Here is a 21,822-nt window from a genome sequence, read left to right on the forward strand (position 1 = left end):
CTATTTGACCAAAGTTGCTGGGAAAATTGGAAAACAGTATGGGAGAGATTAGGGTTAGATCAACATCTCACACCCTACACCAAGATAAACTCAGAATGGGTGAATGACCTGCATATAAAGAAGGAAACTATAAGCAAATTAGGTGAACACAAAATAGTATACATCAGATCTATGGGAAAGGAAAATTTTAAGAGAAAAATTACAAATGTAACATAAATAATTTTGATTACATTAAATTAAAAAGGTTTTGTACAAACAAAACCAATGCAACCAAAATAAGAAGGGAAGCAACAAATTGGGGAAAAATCTTCATAACAAAATCCTCTGACAAAGGTCTGATTAATAAATGGGCAAAGGACATGAACAGGCAATTTTCAGATAAAGAAATCAAAACTATTAATAAACACATGAAGAAGTGTTCCAAATCTCTTATGATCAGAGTAATGCAAATCAAAACAACTCTGAGGTATCACCTCACACTTAGCAGATTGTTCAACATGACAGCAAAGGAAAGTAATGAATGCTGGAGGGGATGTGGCAAAGTTGGGACATTAATTCATTCCTTGTGGAGTTGTGAATTGATCCAATCATTCTGGAGGGCAATTTGGAACTATGCCCAAAGGGTGATAAAAGACTGCCTACCCTTTGATCCAGCCATAGCACTGCTGTGTTTGTTCCCCAAGGAGATAATAAGGAAAAAGACTTGTACAAGAATATTCATAGCTGCGCTCTTTGTGGTGGCAAAAAATTGGAAAATGAGGGGATGCCCTTCCATTGGGGAATGACTGAACAAACTGTGCTATCTGTTGGTGATGGAATACTATTGTGCTCAAAGGAATAATGAACAGGAGGAATTCCATGTGAACTGGAACGACCTCTAGGAATGGACGCAGAATGAGAGGAGCAGAACCAGAAGAACATTATACACAGAGACTGATACACTGTGGTACAATCAAACGTAATGAACTTCTCTACTAGCAGGAATGCAATGATACAGAACAAATCAGAGGGACTTATAAGAAAGAATGCTATTCACATTCAGAGGAAGAACTATGGGAGCGGAAACGTGGAAGAAAAACATGATTGATCACATGGTTTGATGGGGATATGATTGGGGATGAAGACTCTAAACAATCACTCTAGTGCAAATATCAATAATATGGAAATAGGTCTTGATCAATGACACATGTAAAACCCAGTAGAATTGCTCATCAATAGGGGATGGGTGGGAGGGGAGGGAAAGAACATGAATCTTGTAACCATGGAAAAAATATTCTAAATTAACTGATTAAAATTAAAAATTAAAAAAAGAACACCATGATGTTACAGATAAATCGATGTCAACTCTAAGGGGAAATGCCCTCAAATCACTGCCATGCTTGTTAGTCAGGCAGTCACCAAGCCCTGATTAAGCACCAGCTGTGGGCCAAGCCATACACATGAAGAAAAAAGCTTCCATACTACAGGAGCAATAGTTCTGGATAAAGCAGCACAGGGTACACCAAAAGGAAATCTGTCATGACAATTTGAGGAAGAGGGCACTAATAACTGGGGAATCCAGAAAAGGCCTTTTGAAGGAGGTGACACAAGCTAAATTTGAAGGTGAGCTAGGGTTTCCACAATGCAAAGATGTAGGGACACGTGAGGAATTCATGCCAATGCAAAGAGTTAGGAGACAGAAAATAGTAAATGGACCAGTCTGACTGGAGTGGAGTGTAGGAAAGGGAATAACATTTAATCAACCTCAAAAAGTAGACTGAAGCCAGGTCGATGAAGTTTAGAAATTCTAAATGAAGGGAAGCTCTTTTTGTTGTATTTTATCTTTAAAGGTGATAGGGAGCCACCAAAGCTTCTTGAGCAGAAGAGTGACTTTAGGAAGATCACTGTGACAGCTAGGTGAAGAATAGATCAGAGATGGCAGAGCACAGATGCAGGGAGCCAATCAATTTAGAATGCGATTGTATCCATCCAGGTGGCAGGTAACTAGACAATCCAAAAGATTCATTCTGGCCTGGGCAGTAGAGCTCACATCACAGCAGCTTGTTCTATTACCTCCCAGAAGCAGCTCTGGAGTATATGTCCCCCATCTGATATATTGTTGAGTGCATGTCTTTTCAGGTGAGCTTTGGGCTGGTGTTGCTTGAGGTCCTTCCCAGGGCATAGGTAGGACTGTATCACATTTGTGTATGTTTCCGGTTCCTAGGAGTCTCTCCCTTTGTGTTTTGAAATGCGTTCCTTTAGTAAATGAAGAAGGTTTTCATATGGCATCTTGTTTCTGACCATCCTGCAGAACAGCCCTAATGCCCCTACTGGCAAATGATCTGTGATACATTCCTACCCCATTCATGACCTCAGAGGATTCATGGCTTCCTCCTACACCATGTGCAGGGTGTGCCTGAGAAGGCTCCAAAAGCTGGAATTCACTGGGAAAATGGAAGCTCTTGATGGAATAGAAGGGAATTACAGAAATGGGATCAGACTCATGGATGGTGAGCTGGTGGGCACCTTGGAGACCATCTGGTCCAACCCTGTCATTTTCCAGATGAGGAATCTGAGGCCCAGAAAGGGGAAGGACTTGCCCAGGGTCACCAAAGCCATAAGTAGCAGAACCAAAATGAAAACAAACCAAGTAACGTGGCAGTGGAATCCTAGATTTAGAGGCATTAGGGACCACACAGTTCACCTTAGCTAACTCTCTTCTCTTACTTTACAAATGATGAGATTGCATGTGAGGAAGGTGAGATAGATGCCTAACCTAGGGCTTAAGACACTGTAATGTGGGGAAAGTCAGGGAGAGCCAGAGGGGCAGCAGGGGAGTGCAACCCTAATGAGTCTCCCAGGGGTTGAGAGGTACCTACTCCAAGGCCCCATCTGTATTTGTGAATTCTCACTTATTCTCTTCTACTACCCCTTGCCTTCATACTTCATCTGAAATGATTGCCATCATGAAGGTCTCTTCTTAGAAGCAAATAAATAGCAAAGGTGATGTCTTTGGGTGAAACAGACACCCTAAGAGAGAGGGGCCAATAGCTGGATCTTAGTTCAGGGTTAGGAAGCTAAACTGGTTCTCAAGAGCCAAGGAAATTAGGCCCCAAGGATGGGGGCAAGGGAAAGTAGAGATTAGGTTCTCCAGATCACCAGACCAAGGATCAGATCATGGGCAAAAGTCTAAGTAGTGGGTGGAATTGGTATCAAGCACAAAGTGAGCCAGAGTAAAGGGCCTAATTGTGTGACCCACATTCCTCCTGATGCTTAAAGGGGCTCAGTACTGACCTGGCCCTGACAAATATGGGCATTGTCTCTAGAAGGCCACTGTGACAGTTCTCTTAGAGGATACAGGAGGATCTAGGGTGACTGTTTTGTACAAATTGGTTTTATCTGAGGTTTTAGTTGTCACCCTAAAAGGTTCATTCTTTCTATGCCCACCATTACTGTTCTTTTCTTGTGTACTTTAACTTCCTCACTTCCTACACTGGATCTTTGGAATAGCCTGGGCAATGTGCTTCAGGAAATCATCAATCACTTCTTCTTTCTTGATCTTTCTCTGAGTTTTATCATCTCATAATACCTGTCAGTGTTCCCAACTGCTATGGGAACTGTGGCGTCATTAGAGATGACGCTTGTAACGGGGGTGGTGGCAGCATGCCGCGTGAGGTGTGCATGTGCGTGTGCTCAGGGGACTAAAGAATCCCATTGGAGTTTCAGTGCATTGTTCCCAACAGCGAGGGATTATTAATTTTCAAGGAAAATGAAGTATGATTCAGAACAACGCCTGCAAAGCACCTACAGTGCTATATGAGAAATAAATACATGGGGGAAAGATTAAATCTGGAACATCAGGCTTAATAGAGACCCCAAGCCAGGTATAGTCTATTCTTTGGCCTGTGGCTCAGCACACAGCCTATAATTATTTGGGATCATTGATTCATTCAGCAGAGTTTTAGAGTCCTAGATTATTAGAGCTAACTGCTGCTATAGAGACCATCCAAGCCAGGGGTTCCATGTAGGGTCTGGGAACTTGTTTTCTTCTTTTTTGAACATTATGATGACTCTATTTCAGTATATTTGGTTTCTTTTGTAACCTTATGTATCTTATTTTATGCCTTTAAAACACGATTCTGAGAAGGGGTCTATGGTTTTCACCAGACTGCCCCAGAGGCCCATGGCTGGGAAAGACCTAAGAAACCCTGCTCTGTAGCTGAGAACTTTCATTTTGCAGAAGAAAAAATGAAGTCTCAGAAAGGGGAGGGGATTTGTCCATGGTCATACAGAGAAGATGAGGCAGTGAAGTTCAGTGGAAGGAGCTTTGGATGTGAGGTCAGAGGATCAGGGTTCATATCTTGGGTAGGAATGACAGTGGGCCACTTGATTCCATCACTGGCCCTCAGCTTTCCCTTCCGCAAAGTGAGGGAGGTAAGTTGATAACCTGATGGATGTGAGAAGGGTCAGAGGGAAAAAAATAACCACCTTGAGTTTGTGCCCACAGGAGGCAGAGTAACGGTCTAGGCCTCATAGAGCCAGTGATATGAGCAGGAGGAGCTTGTGCAGAGGACAAGAAGACAAGGCCACCAGGCCTTAAAAGAAAGCAGCTGTATTGGGTAGCAGAGGACCCAGGTTTACAAATCTCTGCTCTCCTCTTTAACTTTCTAAGTGATTTAACTTGTAGGCAAGCCATTTCTCCATCCCACGGCCTCAGTATCCTCTTTTAAAACTAGATGGCCTCTAGGGCCCCTCTCAGCTCTAAAGCGATAATCCTATAAGCTCAGCTTTGTTTTTGTTGAGTTTCAGGTGCTAGTGGGAAATCCAGGTGGTTGGAGAGATGGGTCTGAAACTCAGAAATGAGCACAGCCTTGGAGAGCCTTGAGTCACTTCCATGCCCTCATACATCTTGAATGCATGTTCCAAGGCTCTTCGGGGTTTTTCATATGAGCCATAGGATCCTAAATTCTCATGTGTGTAGCTTACAGGAATGACTTCCATGTCCCAGTGGTGAAGTGTCGGGTCTGTTGGTTATTATAAAATATGAAGTTTAGCAAGAAGGTGAAAGCAGTCCAGAGAAGCAGTTTCATCAGCTTCATTCAGACCAAATCATGCAGTTCAAGACCTACTTACTTAGCACTGATCATTGATCAATGCTGTCTTAACAGACTGAGGAGGGACTCAGGTGAGGTCTGTCTCTGTTGTGACTCTCCATTTCCATCACCAGTGCAAAGCTTAATGGTTTAGGGAAAGGCATATTTGGTTTAATGGTAAGAAGAGTCTTGAAAGCAGAGTCAGAATACTTGGGTCCAAATTCCAGCTCCGCTGCCTATGGTGAGAACAGTTAATCCCTAAGGAGTAGGTAGCAAATCTGGGGTTCTACTCCTGGCCCTCTGGCTTAGTTTCCCCTACACCTGATCTAGGCTTTGAGGGAAGAGGAAGAGTTCACCAAGTAGAGATCTGGAGAGAGTACATTCCAAGGATTGGAAAATCCATGAAAAAATGAAACAACTCATTTAACAGCATCCCTCAGAGGGCAGTGGAAAGGGTGGGTGAGAGCAGGCCACAGCATATATCTCATGGGGAACTCCAAAGCAGAAGAAGAGTAAAGGGTGGCTTTAAAAAAATAACATGTCAGGGGTAGCTAGGTGGCTCAGTGGATAGAGTGCCAGACCTGGAGATGGGAGGTCCTGGGTTCAAATCTGTCTTCAAACACTTACTAGCTGTGGAAATCACTAAACTCCATTGCCTAGCTCTTACCACACAGTTTTAAAAAAATAATGATAGCTGAGAAATATAGAATGAAGACTGTCCCAAAAGTTTTAGTACCACTTCAAACTACATAGAAATTTTTGGACCAGCCTGTACTTTAATGTGCTTTGCTCACAATGTTCCTTTTGAGGAAGGTAGTTCAGATATTATTATCTCCATCTTACAGATGATGAAACTGAGGCTCTGGGTGGTTAAATGACTGACTTGCCAACATTAACACAGCCTTCTGCTCAGTGATCCAAGCTGCTCTATAGTGTCAGCAAGAATGGGGAGCCAAGGGCCTCATCCAGGATTCCTCTCCTCACTTCACTCTTTTTATTTTTATTTTTTTAATTTTTTATGAAAAATTTTTATGTAATTAATTGATATAGAATATTTTTCCATGGTTACATGACTCATGTTCTTTCCCTCCCCTCCTGCCACCCTCCTGTAGCCAATGAGCAGTTCCACTGGTTTCCACTTAATTGATCAAGACTTATTTCCATGTTGTTATATTTCCATTTGATCACCCTAATGCAAACATCAACAACATGGAAATCAGTTCTGATCAAGGATACACGTAAAACCCAGTGGAATTACACATCAACTGTGGGAGGGGATGGGGGCAGGGGAGGTAAGGAACATGATTCTTGTAAACAGTGGAAAATGTTCTAAATTGACTAAATAAATTTTTCCAAAAAAATAAATAAAAAATAAAACACTAAAAAAAAAATCTTTAAGAGTGATGCAAAACAAACAAACAAACCTATTTCCATGTTGTTGATGTGTGCACTAGGTGATCATTTAGAGTCTACATCCCCAATCATATCCCCATAGAACCATGTGATCAAGCAGTTGTTTTTCTTCTGTGTTTCTACTCCCAAAGTTCTTCCTCTGGATGTGGATAGTGTTCTTTCTCATAAGTCCCTCAGAACTATCCTGGATTATTGCATTGCTGCTAGTAGAGAAGTCCATTACATTTGATTGTACCACAGTGTATCAGTCTCTGTATACCACATTCTCCTGGTTCTGCTCCTTTCACTCTGCATCAATTCCTGGAGGTCTTTCCAGTTCACATGGAATTCCCCTAGTTCATTATTCCTTTAGGCACAATAGCATTCCATCACCAACAAATATCACAGTTTGTCCAGCCATTCCCCAATGGAAAGGCATCCCCTCATTTTCCAATTTTTTTGCCACAAAGAGCGCAGCTATGAATATTCTTGTACAAGTCTTTTCTCCTTATTATCTCTGGTGTACAAACCTAGCAGTGCTATGGTTGGATCAAAGGACAGACAGTCTTTTATCACCCTTTGGGCATAGTTCCAAATTGCCCTCCAGAATGGTTGGATCAATTCACAACTCCACCAGCAATGCATTAATGTCCCAATTTGCCACATCCCCTCCAACATTCATAACTTTCCTTTGCTGTCATATTAGCTAATCTGCTAGATGTGAAATGATACCTCAGAGTTGTTTTGCATTTCTCTGATCATAAGAGATTTAGAACACTTTTTCATGTGCTTATTAATAGTTTTGATTTCTTTATCTAAAAATTGCCTATTCATGTCCCTTGCCCATTTATCAATTGGGGAACAGCTTGATTTTTTGTATAATTGATTTAGCTCCTTATAAATTTGAGTAATTAGACTTTTGTCAGAGGTTTTTGTGATAGATTTTTTCCAATTTGTTGTTTCCCTTCTCATTTTGGTTGCATTGGTTTTGTTTGTACAAAAATGTTTTAATTTAATGTAATCAAAATTATTTATTTTACATTTTGTAATTTTTTCTAACTCTTGCTTGGTCTCAAAATCTTTCCTTTCCCAAAGATCTGACATGCGTACTATTCTGTGTTCACCTAAATCACGTATAGTTTCCTTCTTTATACTCAAGTCATTCACCCATTCTGAGTTTATCTTGGCATAGGGTGTAAGATCTTGATCCAAATCCAATCTCTCCCATACTGTCTTCCAATTTTCCCAGCAGTTTTTGTCAAATAGTGGATTTTTGTCCCAAAAGCTGGGATCTTTGGGTTTATCATAGACTGGGTAGACAGTTTTTTAAAGCCCTTTGGGCTTAGTTCCAAATTACCATCCAGAATGGTTGGATCAATTCACAACTGCACCAGCAATGCATTAATGTCCCAATTTTGCCACATTCCCTCCAACATTCATTACTTTCCTTTGCTGTCATGTTAGCCAATCTGCATGGTGTGAGGTGATACCGAGTGGGTGAATTCTTGACAAATCTATCCACCATGATGACTTGAGGTAAATTTCAGAAGAGCAGAGCATCCTTGAGGCAGGCCCACTTGATTTAAGGACACTCATATTCCTCAAAGGGTGGTCTTCAGAGGTAACTCAATTCATGGAGATGTGTCTGTAACAGAGACTGGATATCCTCTTGTTGGGTTCTTGTGCATGTAGTAATTGAACTAGATGCCCTTTTCTGAGCTGCTTCTATGAAGACAAAATTTCAGCTCAAGAAATGGAAAACCTTTAGCATAGGTAGAGAGCTACTGCAAAGATAAATGATCTGCACATAGGAAAACTTTCACACACAGTAGACACCTAATAAAGCTTGTGAAATTGAATGGCACTCTGATTTTACTGATTGGGAAAACGGTGCCATATGAGGGAAATCAACTTGCCAAGGCTGTCCAACTGGGAAATGCCCCTGGCACAAATAGGATCTCTAAAGAATGTAGCAGAGAAGAAGCAGACCATTGGTCTGAGATTTGCATTGACCTCCTACTGGCTTCTGTCATAGCCTGCTTTTTAGGGCCTATGGATCTGTGTGTAAGTGTCCCTTCCAGTTCTAACATCCTTTGAATCTCTGAGTCCTAGACTTGAAGTTACGAGAACTAAACTGTGACTTAAGCACAGCACTTTCCTCTTCTGAGCCTTGTTTTCTCATAACTTAGAAACAATAATACTGGTACTACCTATATTTTAGGCTATTGTGAGGCTTACCTAGGAGAATGTATACATTTACTTGGTAACATGTATTATATAAAACATTAGATAAAGATTATTTGTTAACCTTGGCAGTCTTCCTTTGCAGCCTTCTTGTGGCATGGAGGAAATTCTGAATCCCCAAAGGCTGTACCAGTAGAATCCAAGCGCTTGGCAAGTCCTACCAAGCTGGGAAGGCTTTGAGCAGGGATCCCAGAGCAGCACAAACATAATGAAGTTTTATTCCTGTTGTTGTTGGAATCAATCCTACTTCCATCCCCTTTCTTTTACAATATAGGAAACTGTGGCCCAGCGAGGTAAAGGGATTTGACTAGATCTAACTGGAGCCTCCTAACGCTGGCCTTTGGAACCTTTCTCTAAAAGGGGCCCTTTGCACCTTTCCTCTGTAATACAAAAATAAGGAACTAGACCAGCCTTTCAGGGCAGCCTCATAAAAGCTTGAGAGCAACACCCCATTCACTCAGGCCTTAATTCTGAATTTGTGATTGCTTGGCCTACACTAGTCCCTGGTATACTCGTTTGGCAGTTTGCTGAGGTTGGGGTTGGAGAATCCCAGCTCTATCACTTCATACCTATGTGACTCTGAGAATCTCTGTTTCCTCTCCTGTCCCTTTCAGCTCTAGAGTTGTGATATAACTAATGACTGGACATGACAGGGATCATGATAAGTTCACAAAGTGTTCAGAACTTCCATTAAATCCAATGTTGCCCCTTCTCACTCCCTTGCCCCACCCCACACATCTAATTACGTGCTAAGGCCTATCCTCCTCCTTCCAAACTCTCAACTGTCCCCTCTTCACTGTTCCCACTGTCAACAGCCTAGCTTGGTGATAGACTGAAAAGAATATTTATCTCAGAGTCAGAAGACTGGCTCCAACGTGGACTCCTTGTATGACCTCAGGCAATTCACTTAACATACATTTCCTCATCTTTAAACTATACATAATCCCTACATTACTGGCCTCACCAAGTTTGTATGTGAAAAATGCTCTGTGAGTCTTGGAGCACTAGAAATATGAGAGGTATTCCTCAGGTCCTCGTTACATCTTCTTACTTGAATCCACTCCATTATTTCAAGGGTTCATGTGGTCTTTGGGTTGTAGGTTCCCTCTCCATTCATAGTCCCTTCAGACTGGAGGCAGCAGTTTCAGAGATTTTCACCAGCTGGTGACTCTAGTCTTGTGGTCATGAGCCATTCTGAATGATGCTCATTCTAATACAGCAGGCACACAGAGCCTCCCTAGGCCCCTACTCAAAGGAATTCTGCCTCCACAGTACTTTTCTGAGCTGTCCCATTTCTCAAGCAGCATCTAGAAGTCCTCCATGCCTGATGAGGTATTGGAAAAGGCCCTCAGCAGAGGTCCTTTTTGTCTTTGTCAGCAAGGACTAGTGACTAGAAATCTGGGGTCAAGAAGATCTAACTTCAGATATCCCTCCTCTGACTTCCTGGCTGATCTTCTGAGGTTCATTGCCTGTGAAATGGGAATACGAAGTCCTTGAAGCAGTTCCCTCTTTCCCTTGCAAGGTTGCTTTCCACGTGTCAAGACACTATCTCTGCAGTTCTTATTACTAGATAGTCAGCATGGTATATGTAGCAGAGAGAGCTGGCCTTAGAAACAGGACTTGACTGACATATACTGATTGTAGGCTCTGGGCAACAAATACTTGAAGAGTAGAAGTTGCAGAGAAGGTTCCGGCCTGCTCTGGTGGAGGGACTTTCCTCCTTGGGAAATTCCCTATGTTGATGGCATCCCAGACCTGGTCCCTCTCCTTGTTAATGATTAGTGACTGGAAATTGTTTGCTATAGGGCATGTAGCCCTATATTCTCAGAGTTGGGAGGAAGAGAAATCTAAGCCACAGAAAAACAAGAGAGTGTGCAGATGGAAAATTTGCCACACCTGAGCTACATTCCCATCATCCGTTTAAGTTATGTCCTCATTTTACATAAGGATGCTTAGGAGATAAATTTGGCTGAGACCCACCCTGTGGGGCTCTTTTTTTCCGGAGCTTGTGCTTCTAGTAAAGTGCTGCAGGTGTGAGTCTCTGTCTCTCTTTGCTCTGCTCACTTGACTGAAAGAACCTTTTTTCTTTCCCCTCTCTTTTATTTATTATTGAAAATCCTACAATAGCAGCAAAGGTATCTTTAAAACAAGAAACAGAAATAATAGTGATTGAAGGAAGGCATTGTAGTGACATGGAAAGAATACTGAGATTTGATCTGAATGGCCTGGCAGCCCTGGCTCAGCTCCTATCCCCTGCTGTGGCCTTGGCCACATCACTCTCTCTGCGTATGGGGCAGACGTTCCTGATAGAAGATATAGAACTTGAACAAAATGTTCTCCAGGATCCTCTCCGGCTCTGACATCTGTCCTGTGACTATTGAATTTGTCAAAGGAAGGGATTGGACTCAGTGTCTCTGAAGGTTTCACAAGTAGTTTGAGTTACAATATCCACTGGATTTCTCTCTTTTTTTTTAAAGGTTGGTAATTACATACACTCACAGCCATATATACAAATAGACAGCACTGAAGAATTAGTCCCAGTTAGTGCAATTTGACTATATTTGTTGCCCAGGGAGGGCACTGATCCTGATGATTTGTGATCCTTTAGTGACATAGGGAAAGCACTTCATAGGGAATTCTGCTTCTCCTGCTACATGATGCTTAAGTGATCTTGGGGCCCCCCTCTCTTCCCTCCTTTGTAAAATAAGGAAGGGGCTAGACTAGATAATCCTTAAATCCTATGCTCCAATTAATACCGGTCAAGGATTTGGAAACTTCAAGTGCAACCATATTCTATAAAACAGACTTAAAGGTATGTGAAAAGTCACTTTTACTTTTTATCACCATAGAGCACTTTCAGCTTCACATGACAGCCAAGAGTACACACTTTATTATCCTAATTTCCACATGGAAAAATTGAGGTTCTCCAAGACTAACTGGTTTTCCTTTGATCTCAAAGCTAGGAAGTGTTTCATCTAGCTCTTGAACTCAGATGTCCAAACCCTAAGGGTAGTACTGACTGTTGTGAATATGCAGGAAAGCTATCTAAGTGTTTATTTGTTCATTCACTCATTTGTGGGTGCCATCTTATCTATAGTATTGGCACCTAGGACCATGCATTGGATTCTTGTTTATTATGCTTGGTGAATTGATGGCATTTAGTCGGAGTCCCAGGCCAGTGGGGCTTACATTTCCAGCCATTCAATATCACTGCCTCAAGATGGACTATTGTTCTGACTCCTGTCTCTTAGTACAGAGTAGCTGGATGGCCTTCCCCTCTTAGAGCTTGTTTCTTCCTTTGAAAGAAGAAACTTGTAACTTTAAAAAGTTCTTATGTGTGATCAAGAAATTATAATAGGTCATGAATGTAATAGAATATTGCTGATCTGTAAAATATGATAAGTAAGAATTCAGAGAAGTAGAAGAAAATAGAAATAGATGGATGAACTGATGCAAAGTGAACAAGTAGAACTAGGGAAAAAGCAGCCATGACTACAACAATGTAAATGGGAAGACAAAAAGAAAGGGAATACCGTGTCATTATAGTGACTAAGCCTGGCAAGTAGTAAAGGTACCTCCCTCTCTTCTTTTCAGAGGAGAAGGAGGAGGAGGCCCAAGTGTGTGAAACATTGCGTATACTATCAAACTTGGTTGATCTAATGGTTTTGCTCAACTGCCTTTTCCTCCTCTTTCTTTTTTATTCTTTGTTACTAGAGATGAAGGTGACATAGAAATAAGCAATCAGGAAAAATGTCTTTTTAAGAAATCCCATGATCACCTTCGCAAATCAACTGTATTGATCACATGCAGAAGGCATTTATTAATGTCCCCACCCACCCCAACTTCTTTAAGCAAAGCTGAGGCTACTTAACAAGTGGGTTGTGGGGGCCACAGGATCATCTCTTTCCAGGATGTCTTGCATTAGGTAGTCCCAGAAGCCTCTCCCAACTCAGAGACTCTGATTTACCACAAACTTAGGAAATCTCACCCAATTTCAGCCCCCATTCTCACACACATGTAAAGCCTTGCACTGAAACAATCTTCAAAAGCACTTTGCTTCGAAGCTTTCAAATGGCCTTCTCTGGCCCAAGCCTGGTAGTGCTTTGGGAAGACAGCCCTTGTTCAAAGCTTGGGAGTAGCAGCCCTCCCCTTCCCCCAGGCTTCCCACACCATTTCTCTTGTGGCTGGAGCTGCTCTTAAGCCCCCCAAAAGTGGACATTATGTGTAGAACTATTTTGAGTGCCAGATTTTGAGTCGAGCCCTAGATTCAAATCAGAGCCCTCACACATCTAAAAGCCATAAGCCTGTTAATAAATTTCTTGTGTGTACTCTCATGGCCTCTACTCCTCTTGGAAAATGGGTTCAATAACTCATGAAGTACTTTCCTCACAGGAGTAGCCTGAGGGAACTGTGCTCACCTGGTGACCCTGACTAATTCTTTGCTCCTCTCTGAGCTTCAGGAACCATGTTTGTAAAATGTAATGATGTCTCTGTCTCACCGGCTTGTTGAAAGGAAACCCTGAAATATCAGAAGCAGGAATTACTGTTCATCACATTAATCTTGCTCAATGCTCCAGGAGATCTGTGATCTCATCTATGTGGTTACTTTCTCCAGGCTTTCCTATCCTAAGTCTCCTCCACATTCTTACACACGCTATCTACAGAAAGGCTCCTCCTTGTGACAGAAACCATCTGCATTCATTTTGGCCATACCAAGGATCTCTGTCAATTCTCTCTCATTCTCATCACTGTGACATCTGGTCTCCTGTATGTTGTCAATGGCCTCTTTTCTTCTGATTCTTCATCATTCTGTGTGTGTTACAGTAGACTTATCTTGCTTATGTTTCCTTTGCAGCTGATGGTAGTAGAAGCCTGAGTATGGAATCTGCACCCATGGCTCTACCAATGTCAGACCCCAACGCATGGGCCACAGCCATGAATAATCTCAGAATGGCACCATTGGGAATTGCAGGACAACCTATGCTGCCAGGTACACCGTTTTCTGTCATTCCAGTACCTCCCAAAGTTATATCTGTATTGAGCATCCAGTGTAGAGATCAGAGTTCTGGAACATCCGGCCTCCTCTCCCATTTCTGCCTGTCACTAGCTACACTGCCCCCTCTGAGTCTCGGTTTTTTCACATATAAAATGGGGAGAACAATCCCTACATCCCCTCCCTCAAATGAATGAACACATGTCAAACCTTTGCCCACTTGAATCTTTCTTAGCCTCCGAGTATACTAAGACTTTGGGGACTGCCATGAAATCATTGCTCATCCTCATCATTGTCATCATCGTCATTGATGGGCAGTGAGCATGTGAAGATCAGTGTGATGATAGTGACCACACTTTCTTTTCTCCTGGGATAATGACCACATTTGCCAGCCTCTGGCTGAGAATATGTTAGCTTAGATGGGTAAAACACTCAGAAAAAAGCAACCAGGGACCTTTGTGTAATGCCAGGAAATCCTACTCTCTTGAGCAGGGATAAGTCAAGTCATATCAATTGGTCAATCGATGAATGTTTAGTAAGCACAGAGGGAAAGAATTCCAGGCATGCAAGGACAACAACCAATACAAAAGCATGGAGATGGGAGAGAGCCCGAAGGCCACTTTGGCTAATTCATACAGTGAGGAGAGGAGAGCAATGTGTCATAAGGTGAGAAACATAGAAAGGTTCAGCTTGTGATGAAATTCAAAACTCCAAGAGAGGAGTTAGATTTGATTGAGGAGGTAATAGAGAGCCACTGGAAGCCATTGAGTTGGGGGAGGTGGAGAGAAGGTGGTGTGGTCAGGTCTGGAAAAGAGACAGCTGAGGGGAGGATACATCCAAGTGAGAAGACTTGAGACAGAGACCTAAGTCTAAGGGAGAGGTGATGATACTGACCCACACTAGGCAGGTTTAACATGTGGCACAGGGACTACCCAAATCCCAAGATGGGGTTTGTCTGTAACCCAGAGGGGTCACAAAGGCCTTGGCCCAGATCTGGGAATAGCATTGGCATCTCAGAATTGGGAGAAAGCTCCCTGGCTACATAGTGTCTCTCCTCACATTCCAGGCCTTTCTGCCATCTTTTCCATCCAGAAGGCTTGAAGTACAGTATGAGGCAGTAAAATGCTATTAGGTGGCTGTAATTATCTCTAGTAGGCATGTCTCATACTCCCTCCAGAAGGCCACACAAATCTCCGGGGAAGAACCTCCTAAGGATATGGGGAATTCCCTTCTCCAGTCACCCCATACATAATGATTGCTTACATTCCACAAACCAGTGATTCCCCAAGGTACCCTTAAATTCTGTTGGCCTATAGCATAACATCTCTGTTGTGGGGAGCATTATTGGGTAAGAAACTTGCCACTTTGTAAACCTGGCTTTGGCATCATGTTTATTATCCAGCTTAATATGTCCCCCTATGGAGGCTTTAAAGAGGGACCTAAAATTTCCCAAGAGAAAAAGTTATCTGGACCAGCAGAGGAGCTTTCCACACTGGGAGATCACTTATTTATCACCGTCACATTGTGATACCTCAGTGTCCAGACTAAGTTGTCCTTCTGAGGCACTGCATCTCTTAATGCAGCCTAATGTCACATTAGCATTTTTAGCTGCCATGGTATCATACGTCTGCCTCCCATTGAGCCTGTAGTCCATGGAAACCAACTGAAGATGAAAACAGGGAAGGCCCTCCCCAAAGGCAGCTAGCCAGCTAGAATTTGAAGGCAGGTTGGGGCTGGCTCCCAGGCATAGTGGGCTCCACATTCTGTTCCATTAGACAAACACCCAAACCAAAGCCACCATCAGCAGACTCACTAAGGCCTCCCCAAGCAGGGGCTGGACATATCACTAGTGCTGTGGCCCATTCACTTAGGAGCCTAGTCCTCCAGCCCTTAAGGATCAGCTAGCCTGTCAAGCCCAAAGACCTTGGAGGTTCTCTAGGCCAAGTGGTTCATTTTCTAGACGATGATAATGAGCCTCAGCCAGAGTCGTGCTGAGAGAGGGGAGCTTTGAACCTGGGTGTTGAGTCTAAATTTACAAATCTTTACTGCCCCCATGCTGTGGCTTTTCTAAGACAGCCAAACCCCTCTGATATTTATCACAGCAAACAGCACCTAACCAAGAGTTAGTTGTACTCTCTGGTGGGAGCTCAGATGAGTCACCAGGTGGCCTGATTGACAGCTCCTCATTCAACTCTGCTGGTATCTTCATTTGTTTGACCTCCCACGCCTAGATAATGCCTCATTTTTTAAATCCCCATCAGCTTAGTGCATGTGTAAATTTCTCTCTGTCTGGAATAGTGGGTTGGGCCCTGGATTCGGAGCAATCTCAGCCCCAGCATGGGGATGCTGGCTGATCTTGAGCCACTCTCTGGCCTCACTTTCATCATCTGCATATTCGTGCTAACTAACTCCATCAGAGGCTGGTGGAAAAGGGGTTGGGGTGGGATGGAATACCCAGCATTGCTATTATGACTACTGGTATCCCCTACTTCCCGATGACTGCCCTGAGCAGCATTTCCTTCCTATTGCTTTTTCCCTCCTTGGTTTGGTCACTAGAAATAGAGGGTTTCTAAATACCCCTTATTCAGGGCTAAAGGATTAGGAAGAAAGACAGGGACGTGGGGAGGAAGAGTAGCGGAATCTTCATGTGAGGAAGCACCCCAAGTAGGCTTTGGAGATGAGTGTACAAAGTCTTCTGACCCCCAGGCCAGACCTCCTTCCCCAATTTCCTTAGGCTCATGTGCTTCCTCTGGATATTTCTGGCAGTGCTACGAGACCAAGTTAACATTTCGCAGCATCTCTCTATCATTCCCCTTCATTTTCCAGTGGGCTTTGTAACAGTTCAGGAGGAAGGAAAATCATTTTCCAGAATTATGTAACCAATTTGGAATCCTAATCTTTTACAGAAGAGTTTAATTATGCATATATGACTATATCCTCTTTGGAACACTTGTTCAAGAACAATCCATGTATGCATTTGCGCAGCTTCCCCAGGAGCCCAAACCCACCTCACCAAGCCAGAGGTGTCTCTGGAGCTTTCTGAGGCTGGTGCCACGTCAAAGCCTTTGGCCTGCCGTGGCCAGGTGGCCCTCTTGTGGTCATTCAGGGAGACTGCAGAGCAGCGTTGCAGTAAGGCCCAGCTCTACGGAGGCCTGAAAGGGGCAGAGTGACAGTGAGAGAGGCCTCCCTATTCCCCTCCCCAGACAGTGCCTGTCAGGCCTAAAATGCCTCCCATTAGTCATTTCCCTGAGGTAACTAGCAAAGGCCCAGAACAGGACTCCAAAGGTCCCTGCTCAAATATACTCTGGTGGTCCTGTCAGCATAGAGAAGTTGATCTGGTGGATTTATCAGCTCAAGCACAGGCTGTGATAGGTAGGGCAAACAGCTCAGGATTGGCAGTCAGCGTCTAGCTCCGGGCCCATAATCCAGTTGTGCTGCTTACTTGCCCTGGGATTTTTCTTCCTCTTCCTGTGGCTATAGGAACCACAGACTTGGATGCTGTGGAGAAGACTTGAAACTACTGGATGTGTGGTATCTCCCCAAGCTCTTGGCATCTTGAGTTCAAGCAAGAGGGGTGGAGAGGTGGTCTTTTCTACAGCCCTAGTACTGCATCAGTGTAGATCCTCTTCCCTCTGCTGCAGATGGCACCCCTGGCCATACCTCAGGAGATGGTCTCACGAGTACTGCCTCCTGTAAAAGGCTTTGGAAACACACTAGAGAAACCCAAGGGCTGAGTGCCTGCCTTCGAGGAGCTTACAGTCTAGTGAGGAATCCGAGATGTTGGCAAGTAATGGAAATGTTTTGCAAATACTTTATTTTTGTGATAGAGAGGTAGCGTGATATAGTGAACAGAGGAGCTGCCCTGGAGTTGGAAAGGCCTGACTTCTTAGGCAAAGGCACTGGGAGACCCTGAGCAAGCCTTGTATCACCTGGGCACTGAGTCGAAGTTACATAGGAACTGAGTTGCTGCTCTGCCTCAGAGGCAGAACTTTTTGTACCTGCAATTCCCTGCACAAAATCAAGTCACAAGTATAGACAAAAAAAAACATTCCCTCTTCCTTCCACCAGACAGGATGGCACCTCCTCCATACCTTTGATGCAGACTGTGCAATGAATTGCTGTGACCAAAGAATCCATCCCAAAAGGGAGGAGCTTCTCAAGCCTTAGGCTGTCTTGTCTGAGGCCTTTAATCACCCCCAGGCTCATGGACCCCAGGCCTTATAGCAAGCCCTCTGAGGGGCCAGGCCTCATGATGTGAATGTACTTGCTGCTAAATGAATTCCACAAAATATGAATGTAATCATACCCAACCACAGAGTGGGGAGTAAATCACTCACCCAAGAGTTCTCTTGATCTTCTGTATTTCCCTTTTGTTTGCCCCCATTTATTAGTCAACATCACAGGGAGACAAAGCATTGCCTTTCCAGCCCAAGTGGCAGAACCCATTTAATGAGCTGTTGTTTTGTAATCTAGAGGGGCCAGAGCTCCACAGGTAGCCAGTGAGTTATGGGAGCAATGAGAAGGAGAAGGGCCCCGTTAACTGCCAGTGGCAGCAACTGAGGAGACAAACCCTTGGCTGAGAGAGGGGAGAGAGCCAGCACTCCTGAGGATGGGGCCCATAGAAGCCGGCCTCTAATCAGATCTCTTCCAGTAGCTGAGTAAACAACAGGTTTTCACTGGACAAGGTCAGGTCCCCATCTCCCAGGCCAGAATAACCGTTTGCCAGGTTCACCAGCCACAGAAGGGTCTGGTGTGCACTGGGCTGCTAACCACAGGGCCTCTTCAGCTCTGATCTCATGATCCTTAGGAGGGCTCCTGTCACCACCCTTTTAGCTGTGATCCTGCAGAACAAGGGCAGGCCTTCTATAGGGACATGTTCTCTCTCCTGGGACAATGGCAGCTCCTTGATGACAGGGACTTTTATGTGAGTCTATGTCCCCAACATACAGTAGGCACTTCTCTTATTTAAGTGACTGAAATTCCAATCTCTTTGTCTCTGTCCCTCTATCCCTCTCTCCTCTCTATTTCTCTCTTTCTCTGTTTCTATCTCCCTCCCTCTCTGTCTCTGTCTCTCTCTCCCTCTACCTCCCTCCCTCCTTCTCCCTCTGTCTCTGCCTTTTCCTCTCTCTCTCTTTCTGTGTCTGTCTGCCTCTCTGTCTCTCTCTCCCCACCTCCTTTTTTCTGTCTGTCTCTCTTTCCCTCTCCCTCTCTATCTCAGTTTCTCTCTCTGTCCCAGTCTCTGTCTCTCTCCCTCTCTCTCTATCTCTGTTCCTCTCTCAATCTCTGTCTCTGTTTCTCTCTCTCAATTTCTGTCTCTCCCTTTTTTCATCGCTCTCCCCTTTCTCTTTCTCTCTCCCCTCTCTCTCTCTGTCCCCCCTTCTGTCTTTGTCTCTCCCCCTCCTTCTGTCTCTCCCTCTCTTTCTGTCTCTCCCTCCCTCCCTCTTCCCCTCTATCTCTCTGTCTCTGTTTCTCTCTTAATCTCTCCTGTCTGTCTCTTTCTCTCTCAATCATTCTCTCTCCCTATCCCTTCCCCTCTCTCTCTGTCTCCCTTCTATCTTTGCTTGTCTCAGACTCCTCCCTCTGTCTCTCCCTCTCTCCCCCTGTCTCTGTCTCTCCCTCTGTGTCTCTCTCTTTCCCCCTCTCCTTCCTCCTCCCTCCCATCCTCTCCCTTTCTCTCTTTCCCTGTCTCTTTCCCTTTCTCTCTGTCTCTGTCTGTCTCTGCTTCTCTCTCTGTCTCTGTCTCTCTCTTTCTCTCTGTCTCTGTCTCTTTCCCTTTCTCTCTGTCTCTGTCTGTCTCTGCTTCTCTCTCTGTCTCTTTCTGTCTCTCTGTCTCTCTCTGTATATCTTTCTCTCTCTCTGTCTCTGTTTCTCTCTCTCTGTCTCTATCTCTTTCCCTTTCTGTCTGTCTCTGCTTCTCTCTCTGTCTCTTTCTGTCTCTCTCTCTCTGTGTCTCTGTCTCTCCCTCCCTCCCTCCGTCTCTCTGTCTCTCTCCCTATATCTCTCTCTGTCTCTGTCTGTCTCTGTTTCTCTCTGTCTCTTTCTGTCTCTCTCTCTCTGTGTCTCTGTCTCTCCCTCCCTCCCTCCGTCTCTCTGTCTCTCTCCCTATATCTCTCTCTGTCTCTGTCTGTCTGTCTCTGTTTCTCTATCTGTCTCTCTCCTCCCATCCCTCCCCGTCTCTCTGTACACACATGGCACTCCTGTCCACATCACATATTTCACATCCACACTCCTACTCTGCTCACACATGCTCTGTCCAGACATCCACATGGCTCACACACACACCTAAAGTGCTGCCCGTCCACACTCGTGCCCTGAACATGTATCCCCTCCTGTGCAATAAGACATGCCCCACATCTGTACAAACAGACAGCCCAGCCCCAATACAGGCACTTCACATGAATACACACACCTTACACTCATGTCCCACAGCATGTACATACAGCCTACTACACGTACTTCTCACATATGCCATGCAAACAGCACACCTTACACACAGCCCACACATGCCATATGCATGTACAAACACCAAACCCATAGCGTTCATTTGACACATATGTAGCACACATGCACACCATGTCTACACATGCACAAGCACAACAAAACACTCAGCACACAAACATACCTATACACACATGGCATCTACCATACAAAGCAGTGTGCACACACTGCACACCCACCATCCTTCCATACTCCATGCTAAAATGATACATACCACACTTGGACATATCACCCACATGCCAAATCACCACAGACACAGCACACACACATGTCTCACTGTGCATACAACACACACATACACCATCTACCATCACATATCACATATCTACCCACTACACTTGTACACATACATGTCACACGCACACACTATGTCCAAACAGCACACATACAAGTAGAGTCCACAGACTTGTATGCATACTTCATACACATATAAAATAGACACGCACCACCCATATGTATTCAACCCCTCAACAGACATGCCACATAAACACACAAAGCACACAACACATATACAAACAAAATGCATGCTTGCCACAAAGAGATACCATGCTTATACTTGTCCACACACCTTGTATACACCATATACCACGCATACAAATACACCACATATACATAAGAATCACTCAGCACAAAACACAAACTTAACACACCCCACACCTATACATACACTGCACATACATACCCAAACCCACACATACAAATACAATGCATAGATATGCAAAGTACACAACACATATACAGACATGATGCATGCCATGCATGTATGCATACCGCACGTAAGCATGCATACACACATGCGTACACTCCTTTTCCCCAGGCTAAATATTCTCCAAGTTTTCAAGTAATCTAGGTAGGGCCTGATTTAGAACCCTCTTCCCATCCTGGTTACGCTCCTGCAGCACCCAGAGGTGATTACAGTCTTGCCCATATCCAGGCATGGAACAGAGCAGCACTTTCTGGCCTGCCTTGGCACTCTGTTGCCTCCACTGAGCTTGGAGCTCCCCAAGAATCTTCTCACTTGAGTGGGGCTCGCTCTTCTCTCTCTGAGCCTTCAACTTCTCCAATTGGTGACATCAGTGAGGCAGTGATGCTTTAATCATTCCCCTGACCCAGCTGGCAGTCCCTCCATACCTTAATAGGTGGTTTGCTATGCTGATGCAATCAAGGGAGACCATTCCCTTGTGGTGAGCTTCTCCTTGCCTAGCTGGGCCCGGCTTCTCCATTTGGCACCATGTCTGTCCTCAAAGCCCTTCCGTCTTGGGGTGACCAATGACCTTGGGATTTGGCTGGCCTCGCCTGTGGGAAATAAAGATGAACTCCTTGTCCCCCCAGGGCACTGGAGGAGCATTTCAGTAGAGGCAGATGACATCCTAGCAGGCCATCTCAAACATTGGCCCAGAGGCTCTGGGCCAATCCCATGAATTCTATCTCTGTGACACGCTGGAAAGTATATCAGAGTCAAGTCTAGGCTATGTAATCCTTAGCAATCCCCCTGAGCCTCAGTTTCTCCTGTATAAAACAAGAAGAATCTTTTTTCCCATGCTGTTATGTGTACAGTGCTCATAAATCATCCAGTATCACATCCACATGAAGGAGGACCAAGGAGTATTACCCATCACTGAC

General features: G+C 44.3%; 1 protein-coding gene across 17 annotated transcripts in view; it reads left to right on the forward strand.

Moving 5' to 3' along the window:
• The window catches only part of ENOX2 (ecto-NOX disulfide-thiol exchanger 2), a 391,463-nt gene that overhangs the window by 270,964 nt on the left and 98,677 nt on the right, over positions 1–21,822 (forward strand). For all 17 annotated transcript variants that reach the window (XM_007507172.3, XM_007507176.3, XM_056809184.1 and 14 more), the window contains one exon: positions 13,564–13,698. In XM_007507172.3, the coding sequence (XP_007507234.1) occupies positions 13,564–13,698 (135 nt within the window). The remainder of the gene's footprint in view (positions 1–13,563; positions 13,699–21,822) is intronic.

Source organism: Monodelphis domestica, chromosome X (genome assembly GCF_027887165.1).
Source record: "Monodelphis domestica isolate mMonDom1 chromosome X, mMonDom1.pri, whole genome shotgun sequence".
Classification (NCBI taxonomy): domain Eukaryota; kingdom Metazoa; phylum Chordata; class Mammalia; order Didelphimorphia; family Didelphidae; genus Monodelphis; species Monodelphis domestica.